Source organism: Cryptomeria japonica, chromosome 7 (genome assembly GCF_030272615.1).
Source record: "Cryptomeria japonica chromosome 7, Sugi_1.0, whole genome shotgun sequence".
In the NCBI taxonomy this organism is placed as follows: Eukaryota; Viridiplantae; Streptophyta; class Pinopsida; order Cupressales; family Cupressaceae; genus Cryptomeria; species Cryptomeria japonica.
The window spans coordinates 628,190,959-628,211,854 of NC_081411.1; the positions used below are offsets into that span (position 1 = coordinate 628,190,959).

Here is a 20,896-nt window from a genome sequence, read left to right on the forward strand (position 1 = left end):
GATAGAAGTGAATCGGTAAAGTAGGGGAGTGTGAACCGACTGAGAGGAGGTAGAGTGGAAGATAGAGAATACTATCGGTAAAGTTGAGTAGGAGAGAAATCGGTAGAGAGAGATTATTTGCAGAGGTTACATAACTTATTTGTAACTGGGATACAACTATTGTATATCTTGATATAATGTATTATTATCACTGAGTTGGAGCTCGATGCAGGAGTTGGTACTCCTTTGGGTTGGTACCCATAAATCAGTAGGGGTTGGTGTCCTAAATCAGTAGGGGTGGTGCCCTAAATTAGTAGGGGTGGTACCCTAAATGTTGTAACTAGTGTTTTCATTTTGAGGTTGGATTGGAGTTGTAGTCCCCAACAACTTTTCCCACTGAGGTTTTTCCCATCTTGGGTTTTCCTCGTATATACCAGTGTCATGTGATGTGCCTTTGTGTGGTTGCATTGTGATGTCTTGTTTTTTCTCACTGGTAGGTTTACTTAGTGTTTGCATTGCTAACCGATACTCACTCTTAGGATTAAATGGTTAAGAGTTTTGGAAATGATTCACACCCCCCCCCTCTCAGTGGCACATTGTGTTCTACACTTATCTCTCACCTCCTCACTACTGTTTTGTAAATTGTTAAACCCTATTGGAGGGAGAGAGTATCCTATTTTTGTGTCTTCTCTCATTATGTGTTTCCTAGGGTTTATGTTCTTCAAAACCTCAACTCTTTGTTTCCATCTACTGAATTCTAAAAGAATTTCTAATTCTTTGTAGATTCCTGAGTTCAAATATACTTCCACTAACAGATTGCCAACATCTCCTGCTTGCCCATTCAGAAAATCCTCATCCATACCTAAGCAAGTGTGTATAGCATCTCCTATCCTAATCAATGCTTCTGTCGACCATAATTCTGATGGTAGACCCACCAAACTAATCCACATTTGCTTCCTAACTATGATATGTTTAAGAGGGTCAAACCCTAAGTTCCAGTTAAGCCTATAGAAGCTAGACCCTTTGAAAAAAATGAGAATACCATACAATAAATCCAATTTTCAAATTGGAATCATTGCATTCTATTAGAAAAAAAACATATTCTGGAGGGGTCTAATGCTTAACTTGCCTGGAAAAGATTCTCTCCACCATGCCATAATCTCCTCCTGTGAGCCCTCAAGTCCATTTCATTTGACAAAAAATGCCTTCTCCTTTCGAATATTTGATGATGATTTAAGGAGATTTGGGAGAAGAACGATCATTTTTCTTCCACTATTCTTGATATATGTCTAATCCACCCTCTATCTTCCTACCCTCGAGTCCTTCATGGGCCATCGATCTCCTCTACCCCATTGTCTCGATTTCCAAAATGAGTTTATGTTCTATTCCTTAAATCTAAAATTCTCTCCAGACTCTTCCCTTACCCTTGGAGCGAATCTAAATGCTTCTTGGAGTCTTTTCTGCCTTGACCCCTTCCATCCACCCTCCTGGTTTTTCTTAGGGTTTCGTTCTGTTTGTATATCATAACGCAATTTTTCCTTACTCCTAGAGGGATACGATTTGAGCTCGTAGCCAAATTATTGTTTTTTGCTTTGTCCCTGTTAATCTCCTTCAACCCCTGCCATTGATTTTGTTGCATGAATTGTGAGGGTTCATGCGAGATCCATGGCGGTCATTGTAGAGGTGCTCAAAACCTCATTTTTTAAACTTAAATATATAACATAAATTAATTAATCAAATAGCTCATTAATTAATAAATAAATAACTACATCTAATAAATTGAATAATTTTAGTTTAAGTTAGCAAATTTAATTAGATAAAAAATAAAAATAGTGCCATATTCCACACTCTTGCGAGGAAGGAACCACATAATCTTTTCTTCTTTTGCAATATACGTTCTTTCTTTTTATGTTTTGGTCATTGTTTTCTTTTCAAGCAAAATATTACAATATATCTTAAATGATATGGCACAAAGTGTGGGTACTTGGTGTTGATTAGTTGAGCATTGGTGTTAAATTAGTCTTTTCAATTTGAGGGGTCATTTAGTAAGGGCAAATGTCGTGCCCGTGAAGTGTGATAGCTGCAGCTGCAACACAAAACACTTAATAGATCATTACAAGCATGTTAGCAAATTTAGAACAAATAAAGATAAAACCATGGCTAATCGATCTATCGCCTCCTAATAAATGCGAGTGTAGATTTGCTCTCAGATCTGGATAAGCAAATTCCAGTGAATTGTACACCTAGATGGAGGATTTAAGATGATAATGGTGCATTTAAGCTAGAAAAGAGAATGATTAAGCTACATGATTCAAAAATTATGCTAGAAAATAAGCTAGATCTAAGAATGCAATTGCCTATAATAACAATGCTCAAAGGATATGCTAAGAGATATTATGCCTATAGTAACAATGCCTAAAATGCAAATGAGATGGGATGATTATTGCTCCAAAATGGAGTCTATTTATAGGATTTCCAAGGCCAAGCGTGAGGTGGCAGGAATCAACGGTCAAGATTGAGTATGAAGATATCAATGGTGAAATTGGAGGAGGTTGGAAAAGAGGTTGGATGAAAGGGAACATTTGTCATCTCTATGGTGACAAGTGTCAAGAGAATTCCAAGAGAGGTTGGATGAAAGGGAACATGTGTCATCTCTATGGTGACAAGTGTCAAGAGGCTTCCAAGAGAGGGGACATGTGGCCCAAGAATGCCATGTGTCTCAAGGGGAGAGTATCCACACCCTAGGAGGTTAGGATAAGGAGTTTAGGATGTGCAAGCTAAGGTAGGTTTGATTAAACCCAGGGTTAGATGGAATGGGTTAGGTTTAGAAGTGGTTAGGTTAGGTGGTTAGAAGTTAGGAGGCATGTGGGTAATTTGAATTTAAAAATTCAAATAATAAGAAAAGACTAATTAACTTTCAACAACTCATAAATTGATTTGTTTTAATTAATTAGGGATTAGAAGAAATGATTTTAAATGGGGAGGGATTAATTAATTTGAATTAATTAATAAAAGGGGACTATTGAAATGAACCTTTAGATTTATTAATAAGTAGATGAGTGGAAGAATTTAATCAAATTGTTTAATGAATTCAATTAAATTGGGGAGGGGGATTAATTAAATAATTGCTTATTCAATTAATTATCTTCAGACCATTTTTAGGTGTATACATTTTGCCCCTCTTTGAAGCGAGGTGTGATGACGCGTTGATTCAAAGAATAATATCATTTTGATGATAATATTGGTTTGATAGGATGCCCCAGCTATTGATTGATAAATTCCGATACAATGATGCCCCCTCGGGAGATCAATTGAGATAATTGACCTGTGGAGTTTTTGGATCTTTTTTGCGAAATTGATATCCCGATTAGAAATGATTTGATTTCTGCAACTGTAGTTGATGAAAATGCAAGTTCTACAATCATGGTGATGTGGTTCTTGATTAAGATTGATTTGTTAGATTGATAAGATCGAGATTCACTCTAGTTTCAAGAATGATACATCCTGTATAAGACAAAAATGATCAAAGCGTCTGGTTTCAGGAATGATATATCCTGTATAAGACATCATTAGAACGTTTGGTTTCAGAAAAGATACATCCTGTATAAGATATGATAGGATCGATTAAATTTGATAAGGTTGATTAGATAAAGAACTGACAGTTTGTTGATATCAAGTTGCAGGAAGATTTGGATATGCTGATGTTGGTTCTGTTGAGAGGGATAGCATAAGATTTTCGCTAGGTCAACAATACCTGGAGAGATATGAGTCATTAATCTGATTGCGTATACACTTATGATGATACTTTGATGATTCCTGCGATAGATTTAACCTTGGATAAAATGAGCATGTGAGATCCCATGCAAGAATGAAATGCAAGCTAAATGCAAATGCAAATGCAAATGAAATGCAAAGCTACGACCGGATCAGTCACTGGATTATTGCGATTTTGTCATCATTGAGCTTTTGAAATGTGTGAAGTGAGTGCAAACATCGATGGTATAATTAAACCATGATGACCTGAGCACTGCTTTCCTGGTTTTTGATATGGAAAGTTAGCACAAGCATCGAGGTATAATTGAATCAAGACGACCTAAGTGTTGCTTGCGTAAAACAAGCAGTATTAACCATTTTAGTACGCAAATAAAAAATGTCTTCGATGATACACTGATGATCATGTCCCGAGATAAATTTGCACATATTAATGATTAATGTACAGACAACAGACAAGAAAAATATCATGTTCCTTCCTTGTTTCCTCTAGTCAAAGACATTCTGGAGTTACTCATAAATCATGATAGCGAAAATCAATATAAAAAAAGTTGAACAAACATGTTAAAATTATTATTCAAAAGATATCATTCATGCGTTTAGACTGACTTTGTGATAGTTTGATGGTTGATAATTTGATCTTGTGTTTAAAGTTGGATGTGTCTTAGTTTTTGCTTGATAAGAGTTGTCTAACTGTTTGATTAAGCTCAAAACGATCAAGAATTTTGCCCCCAGCTAGGTGTAGGATTTTGCCCCAAGCCTAGAAACAAAGTCGTTATGATATACTCAATGATCCAAACCATGACGAGAGATTAGATGGGATGCCTGCGTATGTACAAAGGCTTCATGATGGAAAATTAATGCAAGTGGAAATATGCATGAACTAATAGATGGAAGAGCTAGCAGACAGATATCGCTTGTTTGCCAGGTTTTCACCATCTGTTTTTATTGCACTTTTTCTCATATTTGATTTTTTTTGGGGGCGGGATTTTCTGCTTTTTCACTTCTTCTTCTTTTTTCAGGTTTTTCACTATTTTTAAATTTTTTTTCTTGTTCACTGTTTTTTTATTTTTTTTGCTTGTTCACTGTTTTTTAATTTTTCTGCTTTTTCACTTTTTTTTTTTGAATTTTTTTGCTTTTTCACTGTTTTTTTTTTTTTTTTTTTTTTTTTTTCTGCTTGTTCACTATTTTTTATTTGTTTGCTTTTTCACTTCTTTTTTTTTTCCGCTTTTTCAAACATAAAATTTCTTCAGATGCATACTATTGATGGGTTCGTCGAGCTGATCTCCATCCTATGTTGATAGTTGATATGCTCCTGATCCAAATACTGTTGTAACCACAAATAGACCTAATCAGTTTGGTTCAAATTTTCCTTTCTTTCCTTGATCTGCTTGGTTGCATGGATTTTCTTTTAGTACTAGTTCCCCAACTTGAAAGACTCGTGGTTTGACCCTGTGATTATAACTCCGACACATTCTTTGTTGATATACCTTTAAATGATCAAAGGCATTTTGTCTTCATTCATGGATTAATTCTAACTCTTGCAGTCTAGATACTCGTTGTTCTTCATCTAGGATAAAACCTTTTAATGATACTCGTAGAGAAGGTATCTCTACTTCTATTGGCAGTATTGCTTCTGATCCATAAATAAGAAAGAAAGGTGTGGCACCTGTTGGTGTGTGGATACTGGTACGGTAGGCCCATAGAGAAGGGTTTAATTGAATATGCCAATCTCTTCTAGCATCATTCACTGTCTTTTTGAGGATTTTTAAAATAGTTTTGTTTGATGCTTCTGCTTGTCCATTTCCCCGTGGATAGTAGGGTGTGGAGAATCTGTGTTGGATCTTGAATTTCTCACATAGCTCTTGTACATCTTGATTCTTGAACGGTCACCCATTATCAGTGATAATGGTCATTAGTATTCCATAGCGACAAATGATGTAATTCAAGATAAATGCATCAATTTGTTTTCCTGTGATATTTGTGAGAGGTACTATCTCAATCCATTTTGTGAAATATTTTGTAGCTACAAGGATGAATTTGTGACCATTAGATGAAGAAGGATTTATCTTTCCTACTAGATCAAGACCCCATTGACAAAAAGGCCAAGATGTTGCCAAAGCATGAAGTTCTTGTGCTAGTGCATGAATCAAATTCTCATGGATCTGACATTGTTTGCATGTTCTAGCTATCTAAAAAGAATCTTGTTCCATAGTCGGCCAATAATAGCCCAAGCATATGAGTTTTTTCGAAAGGGTAAGACCACTTGAATGAGTGCCACAAATGTCATTATGGACTTCATGTAAGGCCTTCTCAGATTCTTCTTGTTTGAGACATCTTAAAAGAGTACCGTTTAGACCTCGTTTAAACAGGGTATCCGCGACAAGAGTAAAATGGGAGGATTGGCGAATAAATTTTCTCTTTTGGTTTTTCAATAAGTCGGGAGGTAAGGTGTTATCTTTCATTTATATGTAAGTTTGGCCATAACGGGATGAATCATGCCCCACAAGGTGATAGATAGTTTGGGAATCAGGACAATTATGAGCAGGGTAGAACAACTCTTCCACCAAGAATTCATAACGTTGTTGATTTTCTCGTGTCTGAAGGAGAGAAGCAAGTGTAGCCATGGCATCTGCTGCTTTGTTGTCATTCCTTGGAATCTGCTGAAAAGTTATTTCTACAAAGTATTTCTTGATATCATCAACCATCTTTTTATAAGGCATTAATTTTTCATCCCATGTTTGATAGTCATCATTAATTTGATTGATGATGAGCTAAGAGTCTCCAAAGACTTGAAGTTGTGTAATGTTCCATTCTATAGCCATTTTGATACTTGTAACCAAAGTTTCTTATTCTATAGTGTTGTTGGTGCATGGAGAGCTTAATTTGTATGCTTTTGGAATCATATGATCTTATGGTGTGATGAATAGAATACCTACTCCTGATCCATGTTGTGTATATGAACCATCAAAGTATGATTGCCATGTTTATGTGGTGACTGTTAGGATATCAATATCGAGAAACTCAATCTGTAAAGGATGATCATCTTGAAGTGGTGCCTCTGCTAGTTGGTTTGCAATGACTTGTCCTTTTATAGCTTTTCTATCAACATACTCAATATCAAACTCGCTTAGGATCATGATCCATTTTGCTAGTCGTCCTGTTAATGTTACCTTGCTGAGTAAATATTTTAATGGATCGATTTTAGCTATCAACTTAATGGAGTGAGATAGTAGATAGTGTCATTTTTTAGAAGAAAAAACTATTGCCAAGCATGCTTTTTTCTGTTGGTGAATAGTTGATCTCGTATCCTACTAGTGTTCTGCTGATGTAGTAGATAGCTCGTTCTTTTCCTTTATTATCTTGTTGTGCAAGCAAAACTCCTAATGATGCTTTAGTGGTTGATACATAAAGTAACAATGGTTTTCCTGGAATTGGTGACATTAGGATGGGTGGTTGCATGCGATATGCCTTGATCTTGTTGAATGCGTCCTCGCATTGGTGGTCCCACTTGAAATGAACATTTTGGTGCAATACATGAGTAAATGGTTGACATTTATCTGCTAGTTGAGCAACAAATCTTCTGATCGACTGGAGTCTTCCTTGGAGTGATCTAAGTTGATTTATATTCTTGGGAGATGCCATTTCCATGATTGCTTTAACCTTAGCTGGATCCACTTTGATACCTCTAGCTAAAACAATGTTTCCCAATAGTTTGCCTGAAGTGACACCAAAGGCACATTTCTTAGGGTTTAGCTGTGGGTTGTATTATTCTAACCTATCAAAGATCTTTTTCAGTATCCCTATATGTTCTTCTCTGTTGTATGATTTAGCCAATATGCCATCCACATAGTCTTCCATGAATGTATGCACCATGTCATGAAATATAGTTGTCACAGCTCTTTGATATGTAACACCTGCGTTCTTTAATCCAAAAGGCATGACGTTCCAGCAGAAAGTACCCCATGGACATGTGAAAGCTGTCTTTTCTTGATCTTCGGGTGCTATTTTGATATGATTGTATCCGGAGAAACCATCCATTAAAGAAAACATGGAGTGTCCAACAGTTAAATCTACAATGATGTCGATGTTAGGCAAAGGAAAGTCATCTTTTGGACATGCATTATTAAGATCTCTGAAGTCTGTGCATATTCTGATGCTTTTATCTGGTTTTGAAACAAGAACGATGTTAAATACCCATTGAGGATATGCAACAAATCTGATGAATCTGACATCCAACAATTTTTTTAGTTATGCTTTGACCAAAAGGGCAATATGAGGATGCATCTTCTATAATTTCTGTTTAACTGGTTTGGTTTCTGGACTAACATTTAAGTGATGCATAATAAGCTCTGGATCTAACCCTAGCATGTCTGCATAGGACCAGGCAAAATTAATTTATCGTCGTTTGAAGAATTCTATATATTGTTGCATTTCTTGCTCAGACAGAGAAGTTGCTAGATGTAGAATCTTTGGTTGCTCTGTTGTCCCAATGTTAACTGCCTTTGTTGGTTCGATCAAAATGGATGACCTTTCTTGATAGTGCTCAGGTAAAGTGTCAAATCTCCCATCTTCCGGCGTCTCGAGGAGATTTTCACCATTATATGCATCCTTTCTTTTTACTTTTTCCTGATCTAATGTTGCCAAGAAATGGTTTTCAGCACTAGACTTGATATTCTTTTCGTTATTTTCACTTTTGCAACTAAGAGATTTGGCACCCACTTGACTGGAAGATGCATTGTTGAAATTCCTGGTGAAAGTTGTTACAGGTTCGATTGTGTTAAGATATACAAATATGGCATGGTCATTTGGAAAGGTATCAATGGCAATATGTCCTTCATTTTCCCAATCAATAAGCTCAGGATGGAGTAGAGGTAAGGGGTTTTCAGGTTGGGATGGTTCGAGGGTATCAAGGGTCATGATAGATGTATCAAAGTTTTTAATATGCACGTTGATGTCTAGAACATTACCCTCATTAGAATGACCTTGCATAAGAAACTCCTGATCGTCCTTGATTAAGTCCAAGTCAGCAGAATGTGATTCTGATTCAAGTGGGTTAGTTCCTGATGTTTGCCCTGCATAAGTGTGGACTACATCGATTCCTACATCTTCTTCAAAGCAATTTTCTTTAGCTGATTCTTCAGAGTGATAGGAATCCCATTCCCATTCATTAGAATCTATATCACTTGCAGCCTGCAATCTACAATTTTGTTCATATAGTATTTGATTTGTTTCTTCAACTTTTCTTGTTATATCTTTTCTTCTTTCATATTCAACTTCTTCAAGACTGAGATTGAGCTTTGTCAACCTTGCTATGAGCCTCCTTGACTTATATTAGCTTATTTCTTGTTTTGATTGAGATTTAATGATGTTTGAGAGGTGCTTTTAGTTTGTTTTTCTTATTGATTTGAAGCTTGTTTCTTTTCCCATTTTGTGTTTGTTTGTTTTGTTGCTTAGTTGATGTTTCTTCTCTTTCAATTGCTAGTTGTTCTTATCTGTTTTCATATTCCTCTTGTTGTTGACTAAAAGACGTATCTTCTGGTAAAGTAACTTGTCCATACCCTAACCCTGTTTTGTCTGTAGCTTGCTGAGTGTAAGGTTGGATAGGTTATGAGATACCTTCTTTTCTTTTTCCTATAGGACCTGTTCCAGTGTATCCCATTTTTCTGAGAATGTTAAATCCTTTTCCATACTTTTCTATAGGTATGCAAACATTGTTGATCTTTTGTTGAAATTCTTTGTCCTTGTATACCCACTGTAGTACATCTTTGTCTTATGTTTCCTCTGATAAGGTTCCAACACTAACAAATTCTCCATCAAATATCGGAAGATGTTTTACAATTGGTTGTTGTTTAGAGTTTGATGGTTTTCCAAAGGATTTAGGAGAAAGTGGTAATTGTGATATTGAATAGTCTTTGTTCCCTCGATCTTTTAACTGCATTTGTTTTTCCATATTTGACAAGATAGAGGCAAATGATTGTTCCTTGGATTGTGTGTTCAAAGATGATGCATCCCTATTATGAGGAACAATGACTTCTTGAATTGGTTTAAGATTACTACAATACTGAAATGGATTTGAATCTGCTGAGATCGTGATTTCCTGCCCACTATACGTAAACTTTAAGCACTGATGATATGTTGATGGAACAACTTGTATGTCATGTATCCAAGGTCTTCCCAAGAGTATGTTGTATGATAAATCTAAGTCTAGAACTTGGCATGCCATGTCTTTCTACAAAGGTCCCACTTTGATGGGTAACATCACAATTCCTTTAGAGGAAAGTTCTTCTTCATCATAGGCTTTAATGGTGATCTTTTTTTCGGGGATCAACTGCATCTTCTGAATAACCTAGAGCACGGACAAGACTCAAAGAGCAAATGTTTAAACCAGCTCCTCCATCTATTAGGACACGTTTAACTCGTGTCTTATGAATGATGACTTCGATATGCAAGGGAGCATTATGGGGATGTTGCAAGGACATGTCATCTTCTTCAATGAATGCTAAGAAGTGAGGGGTTGTGAGGTGTCCCACCATGGTTTGGAATTGATTGATATCAAGATCTTTGGATACTGTTGTATCTACTAATGCTCGTTCAAGAATTTCTTTGTGTGCACGTGAAAGCTTTAAAAGTTCTAAGATGGATATTTGTGCGGGTGTTTTCTGCAATTGATCCACTAGATTGTATTGTTTGGTAGTGGATGATGTGTTTGTCGTAGGACCCGACAAAACAACTTTGGCTTTGCTTCTTGTGATAATATGAGCAGGTTCTTGATTTTGCTCTTCTTTAACTACAATCACATTTACCACATTATCATATGTATGAGTGTAGTTTACCTTCGCTTTACCCTTACCATTATTTGTTGTTGATGATTCACCTTTCTCATAGTTTGGAAGCGAAGTTTTAAAAGCTGTATGAGATTCGTTTGTTGTATGTCCATCCACAGTTATTACTCTGTTATCAATCAAATCTTGGATGACATGTTTCAATCGCTGACAATTATCTGTGTGATGTCCCTTGTTTCGATGGAAATCACAATTATGGTTATCATTCCACCAAGGTGGTTTTATTGGAGGTTCGTAGTTCCTTTCTTTTGGCAAAATGATCAATTTGTTTGCGAGAAGTGTCTTTAGTGCAGATCCAAGGGGTTCACCAATGTTTTTAAATTGCCTTCGAAAGAAATTTTTAATAGTTGCTTTTTGGTGATGATCGTTTTGCTGAGCTGCTGTTGAGTGAGTGGATAAATTAAAAACCAGTTGCTTTGGTTTCACATTGTTATTATCCACTATTCCATCGTTGACGATATTTTGATTTCTATTCCAAAACTTTGGATTATCATTGTGGTTGTTGTTATTAGTGTTGTTAGGAGGATGAACTCCGTCTTTGTATATTTTCAATTTACCTTTCTTTATCATGGCTTCCTCCATTCTTATTCCATTATCAATCATTTTTCCAAAACTTTGATTTCCTTGCATTTTTAAATAATAACTCATTTGATCATTTAAGTTATCGATGAATGTCCATTTTTTTGCACTCTAGCACTATACGAGGATACCGTGAAGCTAACCGTCTCCATCATTGTAAAAATATCATGAAAGGTTCTCCGCTCTTTTGTTTGTCATTACATAGGTCTAGCATTGTTATTTCATGTTGTATGTTGTAAGAGTATTGTGAAACAAACTTATCCACCAATTCTGAGAATGATTTGATTCTAGGTGGAAGTTTGGAGAACCATTCCATAGCTAGTCCAATTAAGCTTTTAAAAAATAATCTCATTAAGTAGGTATCCTCATGTGCAAACTCCACACTCATTGTGCAAAATTCTCGTATATGATCTCGAGGGTCAGTGCTTCCATCATATTTTTTGTATCTAGGAGTTTCAAAACCTATAGGAAGTGGTATCATGTTTAGATTTCTATTGAATGGATAAGGACAAATTTCTTGAAGTGAGTATCTTCTAACATTTCCTCTTTGCATATCTTGAATTTGTGTTGCAGTGTTTGTAGTTGTTGTGTGAGAGTTGTGATAGGATTATCAACATGATTTGTTCTTGCATAACCATGATTTTACATTCTAGGAGGATTTGGATCTCTTCTTGTTTCATCTCTAGTCCTTCTTGTATCTTCATTGAATTGAATGCTATTCCAAATGTTGTGCCTATGAAGTGTGATACCTGCAGCTGCAACACAAAACACTCAATAGATCATTACAAGCATGGTTAGCAAATTTAGAACAAATAAAGATAAAACCACGGCTAATCAATCTATCGCCTCCTAATAAACGCGAGTGTAGATTTGCTCTCAGATCTAGATAAACAAATTTCAGTAACTTGACTAAACCTAGATGGAGGATTTAAGATGATAATGATGCATTTAAGCTAGAAAAGAGAATGATTAAGCTACATGATTCAACAATTATGCTAGAAAATAAGTTAGATCTAAGAATGCAATTGCCTATAATAACAATGCTCAAATGATATGCTAAGAGATATTATGCCTATAGTAACAATGCCTAAAATGCAAATGAGATGGGATGATTATTGCTCCAAAATGGTTTTTTTTTATAGGATTTCCAAGGGCAGGGGTGACGTGGCAGGAATCAATGGTCAAGATTGAGTCTGAAGATATCAATGGTGAAATTAGAGGAGGTTGGAAAAGAGTTTGGATGAAAGAGAACATTTGTCATCTCTATGGTGACAAGTGTCAAGAGGCTTCCAAGAGAGGGGACATGTGGCCCAAGAATGCCATGTGTCTCAAGGGGAGAGTATCCACACCATAGGAGGTTAGTATAAGGAGGTTAGGATGTGCAAGCTAAGGTAGGTTCAATTAAACCCAGGGTTAGATGGAATGGGTTAGGTTTAGAAATGGTTAGGTTAGGTGGTTAGAAGTTAAGAGGCATGTGGGTAATTTGAATTTAAAAATTCAAATAATAAGAAAAGACTAATTAACTTTCAACAACTCATAAATTGATTTGTTTTAATTAATTAGGGATTAGAAGAAATGATTTTAAATGGGGAGGGATTAATTAATCAAAGGGGACTATTGAAATGAACCTATTAAATAAATCCTTAGATTTGTTAATAAGTAGATGAGTGGAAGAATTTAATCAAATTATTTAAAGAATTCAATTAAATTGGAGAGGGGGATTAATTAAATAATTGCTTATTCAATTAATTATCTTCAGACCATTTTTAGGTGTATACAGTAAGATCTTATGGGGATCTTCGAGATCTATTTTCATGAAACAAGAGTTCCTATGACTAGAATCTTTTCTTGAAAAATAACAACCCCTACTTTTTAAGATGACATACTTGTTGATTAGCTAATAATTTAGATTAAGAAAAAAAAAGAAGATGATGTTTATTTATTATTTATTAATTTTTTATTCAGTGTTCTTCATGAGACCATTACTTTTCAAAATTTTTTGAGCTTAAATTTTTAAATTGAATTACACTACTAAATTCATAAGACCACCAGCTTCAAAAATATTTCTAAAAATATTAGCAACAAAATGATTTTTTTTTTTTTTTTTTTTTGTTTTGACCGTTACCGAGGCGTATTTCTTCTCTATAGCCAAGACAAAAAACCAAAGTAAAGAAAGCTAGTTATAATAAAAATGAATAGAATAAAAAATAAATAAATCTTCTTTCAGTTAAAATGGATCTAAAAGTATTAGGGGTTTGCGCAACTTTTAGAGTGAGAATATTGGCTGTAAGTTAAAATTTATTAGCAGGCGTAGGGCACGATCTATTTCAGGATCAGCTAAAGGAAGGATGCTGCGAGGGGCGGGACGGAGGTTAATCGCGCAAGGCCGATTTACAGCAACGTCGCCGTGTTTATCAGGGGGCCTGCTGGGAAATGTAGATATAAGCATAAAGGAGGAAAGAAACAATCAGGCATTCAATGCCTCCTGGAAATCTCGCTTTTTTTTCCATGGTTAGTAGATCGTATCTCCTTTTACATTACTGTTCTTGTAAATTCTCCATGTTTGGGTTATCTTCGGCCTAATTGCCACCAAGGGTTGTATGCATAGTTTACACGGGCTCCATATTCTTTGATTTGATAAATTGCCCTTTCAAGTTAACATTTGGAACAGATGACACAGTCGAGGATTTTCTTGGTTTATTACTATTAATTAAATCTTTCCGAGTAACGTTGGAGTTTCACTTGGCCTCTATCTGTTGGGTGTATGTCACATGTATAATATTTTTTTCTGATTTTCAGAACTTGTTAGGTGTTCTCTGTGGGATTCGCACCTTGGGCTTCACAATCAGCCTATTTTCTTTTAGCATTTGAACTGATCCCATTGGGGAAGTTGGATGCAGTATTTTATCCAATTTCAAGAATTTATAATGTCTCACGGTTATCAACCCGGGAGTCTTCTGTAGAATCCCATTTTTTTTTTCTTTTGCCACTTGAGCTCATTTGAATTGAGCCAAAAAAAATGTTTAACTTTTTACTCGATTTTAATACTCTATGAAGTCTCCTAAATTAAATTTGCTTATCAAAGCTCTAATGTTCTAATACGTGAGCTCGTGCCATTCAATTTTCCATACAACTTTATTTAATTTGGGTTATTGATTTTTGCTTTTCATTGGACGCCCATGTTGATTCAGGGTTGGGGTATATACATCATAGGGATTTTTTAACGTTTGTTAAATTTTAATTTAGTTTTTGTATAGTATGAAAATGGAATCGGGTGGTATTAGGACCTAAATCTACTTTCACACCAACATTGAAATGCGAAAGCACCTAAAGGAGTGATTGTACTTGACTAACTCTTGTGAAAGAGAGTCAAGTGATACTTGTAGGGTTTGTATTGCTTCGCTGCTATGGAAATGGATATGTAATGTATGAGAGAGTTTAATGCTATAGTTAAAGTACAAAGGAGAGTGAATACAAACATACTATAGCAGACTAGATAATAACAGAATTGAGACAACAAACACAGAAATGAAAGAAGGATCTGCTTGTGCACTTATAGTTAAAGTATGAAGTGGAATTGACAGGTTCAGGGTGCCAGATGCCCTGGTCTTTGAGTTGTGGTCTGAAAGTCTGAATCGTGATGCAATCTAGATGATATCTCTGAAATCTGGAGCAGAATTGGGAGGACCAGGGCACTCTGTTGCCTTGGTCTTGAGATAGGGGCACCCTAGTGCTCTATTCCCCGAGAACTGGGCCCAATTTCCGACGGCAGACCTGTACCTACTTCCTGAGGTTTGCCTAAGTCTTTTGGTTATGTTGGATACATGTAGCTGTACTTGCAAAAACAGAAAATGGTAGGGTTGTGGATAGGGGTTTGCCTTAGGTCAAATCCCGGGTTTGGAATTAGCCCTAATTGAAATAGAATTGGAATTGAGAGTGTGCCTTTTGAGGGCAGAGGCAAGACTTGGAATTGAAATGCTTGAATGTAGATGATTATACTTTCAATGTGTGATGCTGTAATGTCCTTTTTTAGTAAAAACCCTAATTTTTCGCCAAAATCATCATTTCCATGTAAAACAATAAATGGAATAGGATGCATGCCTGATTGAGATCCTACAATAGGTTAGGAAACCATTGAAATGTATATAATTAATAATATGAATCTTCTAAGAAAGACAATTAAGCATAAATTCTCTATACTTAGGGTTAGGAACATTAACTTAACCATAGTTTTTGTCCAATTCCTTATTGAAACTCAACCATAAGAAAGTGGGAGTAAGGAGGAACTATAAGGTGTCCAAGAGACCCTCTACCCTATGCCCAAGAGCGAATTGAAAGCCAGAGCCCCCTTGGCCTTAGGGGACCATCAATCAACTACCATGAGGTGGCCTACCTAGTGAGGTATCCTATCACCATTCCCCTTTATCACTTCCATCCTTATCCTTCTCTTGTGGTTAGAATTCCCTTAATTCAATAATCAACCATGATAGTGTTTGGAAAGATACAATAGGGTGTCCTGAACGTCCTTCCCCTCTAAGTCCAAGAGCGGTGGACTCTGTCTACACCCCCTTGGCCTCATGGGACCATCGGTCAACTGCCATGAGGTGGTCTACCTTGAGGCGGACCTCATCACCTTTCTCCCTCCTTGTACTTATATTAATTTCATGGTAGTTTGCTCAATACATATAATTGTCCATCATTGATTGTTCCTTATGCTAGATATAATAAGAACTACATATATAATTCATAATTATGTAACTATAAATAAATTCTTATTGCATTGTTTATTGCCAAGAATGATATGCCCAATATAATTGGCCACAAGGTATTGTATAATCTTAATAGACATTTGATCTGCAATTATAGTCTATTATGCCATAAAGTCATGAATAGGGAAGATCATACCAGATCTGCATTAACTGATAATATGGTTATAATGCTGGCTGGTCCTTTGCATTTCTAATTTCTCACAGTTTGCCTAATGTAGCAGTCTGTTGTATATTTATGTCCTGGTGTTCTGCTGTTCTTGATTCCTCCAGTTCGCTGATTATTGAAGATGCTTCTCCTTTATCTTAAGGTTGTTATTTATATTTATCCTGCGATTCGATAATCTCTGCTGTGTATGCTTCTTCCTTTCTTTTCCATAATCCGCATACCACCAAGAACAAGGATGTTACTGCCTGTAACTTAATAACAGTTCTGATCTGATCTGATCGATGGTGCTGTCATTGGAGGCTTTTGATTCCTTTCATTTATATCTCTCAATGTGAGGTACACCTCTTCATCATTAGCACCCTTTGAAAGAGTGCAACTCTTCATTATTTCTGCCCTTGGAAAGGGACACAACCTTTCACAATCAGATCTGCACTTCTTATTTAAATCAGATCTGCACTTCTGATTCCCTAAATTATCCCCCTCTTGAATGAGGTTCTCTTCTTCCTTTTATATCTCATGTTTGAGGGAGTCACAAGTTTTCATTTTATGTCTTTTGACCATTCATTAACTTAATTAAATTTAATTATATTTAATTATATTCTTTTATATTTTAATTATAATTTTTAATATTTTAATTTTATTATTATTTATTATTAAATTCTATTTCAAAGTGGGGACATTATAGATGCAATGCTCTTAGGATCAGTCCTCCATGTGTTGATGCAATAACCTGATAAATCACATACAATCTATCATGAAATCATCAATAAAACATAAATGGAAAATGCCTTGATGTAATTTGCTGCTCCTTGAATCAGATCTGCTCTTGAAGAAGGAGAATTGCTCTTGAATTGGTGATAATATTAGCATAAGATAAGATGATGACAATGAATTGAGAGGGATGCCTTATAGAGGGATTTCATAATTGAAATCACCTTTAGGCTGACTTAGATTTGATATATTCTTGCACGGAGTAGGATTTGAACAGTGTTCCATGGAAACGCGTTCTCCCCGCCTCGCCCCCCCCAGGCCCAAGTCCCCCCAACCCCGAAGCCTGTCCCCATCTCCCCCTGTCTCTCCGTCCCCAATGGCCGTGGAACAATAGATTTGAATTAGATAAGACCGCCAAATTATCCTCTCGAAATTCAAGGAAAAAAGAGCGGGACCGAGAAGGTGGGTCGCCCCGGTCCTGGCAATATTTTTCCAACTTTCAGGGAATGTTCTAATGCCGAATCCAACTTGGTGGCTCAAACCATAATGTATAGATATGCAACACGCGTCTTGGAAGTTGAAATTTGGGTAGGATTAAGGATAAATTAGGATTAAGGATAAATCAGGGTTGTGGATAGGGTTTTGCCTTAAGTCAAACCCTGAGTTTGGAATTAACCCTAATTGAAATAGAAATGGAATTGAGAGTGTGCCTTTTGAGGGCAAAGGCAAGACTTGGAATTGAAATGCTTGAATGTAGATGATTATACTTTCAATAGGTGATGCAATGCTCTTAGGATCAGTCCTCCATGTGTTGGTGCAATAACATGATAAATCACATAAAATCCATTATGAAATCATCGATGAAACATAAATGGAAGATGCCTTGATGTAATTTGCTGCTCCTAGAATTGGATTGCTCTTGAATTGATGATAGTGTTAGCATAAGATAAGATGATGAAAATGAATTGTGAGGGATGCCTTATTGAGGGATTTCATAATTGAAATCACCTTTAGGCCAACTTAGATTTGATATATTCTTGCACGGAGCGGGATTTGAATTAGATAAGACCGCCAAATTATCCTCTCAAAATTCAAGGAAAAAAGAGCGGGACTGAGAAGGTGGGTCGCCTCGGTCTTGGCAATATTTTTCCGACTTTCAGGGAATGAAAGATAACGAGGTTCTAATGCTGAATCCAACTTTGTGGCTCAAACCATAATGTATAGATATGAGAAATGTGCCTTGGAAGTTGAAATTGGGGTAGGATTAAGAATAAATCAGGATATTGAAGGGCACACCTAGAATTAAGTGCCCAAATAAGAGTGTGATGATGTAATAAAGTGGAATAAGCCTCATAATATTGAATTAAATATTAATTAATTACAATAAAGGTCTTATAATGCTTGGAGGAAAGGAAAATACTAAAATAGGTGCTAGGAGAGTGTGAAATTAGACACACTTATAAAGGTGTACAATTTATGACGCTATTGTTTCTCCTACTAGCTCTTGCTTTTCCTTAATCAGCCATGTTGACTCAAGGTTTGGGTATATACATCACAGGGATTATTCAATTTTCCCTACACTTTATAGTTTTCTTTTTTGTCTTTTTCTTATGCTTAGTCAGCGATGTTGATTCAGGGTTGAAATCATAGGGATTATTGTAAAGTAAATTTTGGTGGTTTATTTCCATCTTTTGTGGGTAGAATTGATAGTTTTGTTTTGAAGTGGAACATGTAGGTCAAAAGATGTGCATTATAGACAGCTTGAAAGCAAAGATTGTGTGTGTCAGATCCAAAAACATTCATATCGTTCAAAATAGACCTTTTAATTAGAACAACTAGGTCAAGTATGCTCAAACATTTAGGGGTGATTCTTAACATGCTCTCTTTGAGGAGGCGAGGGTTAGAAAACAGAACACAAGGGAATTTCAGAGTAGATTCAATAGGAGTATTATGCTTCAGAACGAAGCAGCAGTTTTCTAAAATTTGTCTTGCTGCCTTTGAATCTTTATTTGTGAATTTTTCAAATTCTATAAAATTCTATCAGAGTAAGTTGTCCTCGATAAAATTTTTAGTCCACCTATATGCTCATTTGTTCAATAAATTTTGCTAACTGCTGTTGAATGTGTGAAGTCCAATTGTCATTTGACATTTCCTCTTCTCCCCGCCTCTTCATTTACTTGCTGTCTCTTCATACTTGGAGAGTTAAAACCACTTGTATAAATGATGAGAAGAGACTCTATATTTTGTTGTAACAGTTAATAGAAGATATTACCTTGCTTTTCCAGTGGATGTTGCCTTTAATGGTGAACCACGTAATTCGTTGTGTTGTGGCTATTTTCTGATTGTCTTTTTTTTTTTGAATTGATAATAGATTACTAAAAAGAGTACAATAGGTGGTTAGATTTCTAGTTCATACGCAAAAGAAAACTACGGAAGAAACCTAGAAGTTGCAACTTTCACTATACACATCTAGGTTGTTCCATCCGATAGGGGGTTGCAAGGTTACCAGGAGATAGGGGTACTTGGAGACTGGTACTAGTACAGGTATGACTAATTTTCAAAATAGGAGACGAGGGTACTTGGAGATGCCAATTTTTCTTTTAATATAATTTAATAATTTCCAAAAAAAATCATAACATGCCTTGTAAGCTTTTTAATGTGACCGATGACATTGGAATGACATGCCCTCTGGCTTCATGTGAAATGCTTTTGACCTGGAGCTATGAATCGTCGAGGTCACAAACAAGATACCTCATCCCCATATAACAATTCTAAGGCTTGAATTCATGAGCACATTGGATCAGCGAAGGCACAAGCCTTGCGATCACAATGGCCCAGCGGGCGTTTGAATGTTGGTGGTCACAACAACAACACCACCACTTAACCAACACACTATGGGAAGAAACCCAATGTTTAACATTGATTTTAAAATTAAACAAAGATTGAAATTAAAATTGCTTATATTGTTGGTACTTGGTACCATAGCCAGTCTAAATGGTTTAGTGAAAGCAAGGCAATATAGGTGTTGAGCACACTCAATATTGCTGGCTAAATAGTAAAGGCAATTTCTCTTTAGACCATTACAATGATAGGAAATCAGTCATACAACTATTTTTGTCTCTCTCAATAAGTCTACACTGTCAGTAGATCCGATCACTATAACTTTGCATGGATTTTTGTCTTTTTGCGATGTGGTTTCCTTATTAGTTATTTCCCTATGACTTTGCTTTGCTGCAGGCTTATTTTATTTATTTGCCTTCCTTTTTTGCCTCTTACCTCGTATTGCCCTAATTTTTTTGGTGGGAGACATCAATTTCTGGTCGTGAGACTTCGGAGACAGCAGGATACGGCAACCAAAAGCACCCTATGCGTTGGGAAGTTTCCAAGGACGTCTCTGGTACTGGAGACACGTCTCAGGGGTAGGAGACGGGTCTCCCGGTAACCATGGGGGGATCAAATTCAGAAATTTCTTCATTAGATCTTACCACCTCCAGCACAAAGTCATCATCATGCACAAATTGTTTATCCTTCCTTGGCAAAAGGCCAATGTCTGGCATATTTAACTTAACTTCAGATCTGTTAACTGCGGTCTGCCCAGTTTCAATCAGCTCCTGGAACTTCTCTTTAGAGATCTCCATAGTAATGGTAACTTGCACAACAATAAGGTGGAAGATGAGTCTTTTAGAAGACTCAGTAAGTCTCCTCTTCTTATCTTGAAACCAATCCTCGTTCTTGGATTTCCACAGAAGCCAAAGGGTTTAAATAGATAACACAAGCCTTTATTCAGACCATCTATAAAATCAAACAACATTTCAAGCTTGAATAGGTTACCATTAAAACCGCTCAAGAACCCAGCCCGAGAAAGAACATGGACCAGACCTCTCTAGCAGAAAAATGAAAAAATGACATGATCAATACTTTCAGGAATCCTGCAGATAGGACAAAGATTATCACTGGGGTTAGAAGAAGAGACAAACGGGTAGTTTCTTGAAAAGAAGCAATAAGCATGATTTTTTAGGTTCCAAGACAAATGACCACAATAGGTTAAAAACTTCAGAGCAATGATTAGGATTGAG

General features: G+C 36.2%; 1 protein-coding gene across 1 annotated transcript in view; it reads left to right on the forward strand.

Moving 5' to 3' along the window:
* Nucleotides 1-13,422: 13,422 nt before the first annotated feature.
* LOC131032606 (succinate dehydrogenase subunit 5, mitochondrial) overlaps nt 13,423-20,896 on the forward strand; it is a 77,380-nt gene continuing 69,906 nt past the window's right edge. The window contains exon 1 of the mRNA XM_057963622.2: nt 13,423-13,685. Within this exon, the coding sequence (XP_057819605.2) occupies nt 13,523-13,685 (163 nt within the window). The 5' untranslated portion in view covers nt 13,423-13,522. The remainder of the gene's footprint in view (nt 13,686-20,896) is intronic.